The 655-nt window shown below is 49.9% G+C and overlaps 1 protein-coding gene across 1 annotated transcript in view; it reads left to right on the top strand.

Moving 5' to 3' along the window:
* The window catches only part of LOC119593072, a 5659-nt gene extending 5004 nt beyond the window's left edge, over nt 1-655 (top strand). Inside the window, exon 3 of the mRNA XM_037941990.1 lies at nt 191-655. Within this exon, the coding sequence (XP_037797918.1) occupies nt 191-650 (460 nt within the window). The 3' untranslated portion in view covers nt 651-655. The remainder of the gene's footprint in view (nt 1-190) is intronic.

Here is a 655-nt window from a genome sequence, read left to right as displayed (position 1 = left end):
ACCCATTCCCAAAGTTAAAACGTTTGAATTAAGAAATACATGCCTTCCGGTAATATAGTTAAAATCTCCTTCGGTTTAATAATCTGTCCAGATCTCAACGCCAATAAACATTGAGATTCAGTGGTACGCAACAAATAGTTATGGACTAAAAAAATAAATGAGAGCTGCTCTAAGGTGCAGGTCGTTGCAGGTACGACGAGGAAGGCTGCCCCGTGGAGGTGATGCTCCTCGACCTGCAGCTGTGCCGCAGGGCCTCCCCCGCCACCGACCTCAACTACCTCCTGTACACCAGCATCACGGGCGACGTCAGGAAGCCCAACCTCGAGAAATTCTTGGCTTCTTACTACGCCGTCTTCGCCTCGGTCCTCCGCTCGGTTGATTTCAAGGACTTCCCTTCGGAAAAGGAACTGACGGAGGCCTTTCGGGAACACAACGTCATCGCAGCCATCTTCGCCATAATGATCGTACCCATCGTCCTCATGGAATCCGAAGACGTGCCAGAGCTCTCGACGCTCACGGATGACAACCTCGATGATGTCATGGACGAGTTCAAGGGCAATGCGCTGAAGTTGCTTGATTCGAATCCTATGATGAAGCCTCGGTTTCTCTCCATGTTCGACGAGTTCATGGAAACAGGACTCATTCCTTGAAAACT

This window comes from Penaeus monodon, chromosome 31 (assembly GCF_015228065.2).
Source record: "Penaeus monodon isolate SGIC_2016 chromosome 31, NSTDA_Pmon_1, whole genome shotgun sequence".
Taxonomy (NCBI): domain Eukaryota; kingdom Metazoa; phylum Arthropoda; class Malacostraca; order Decapoda; family Penaeidae; genus Penaeus; species Penaeus monodon.
This window is presented reverse-complemented; position numbering and strand designations above follow the sequence as displayed.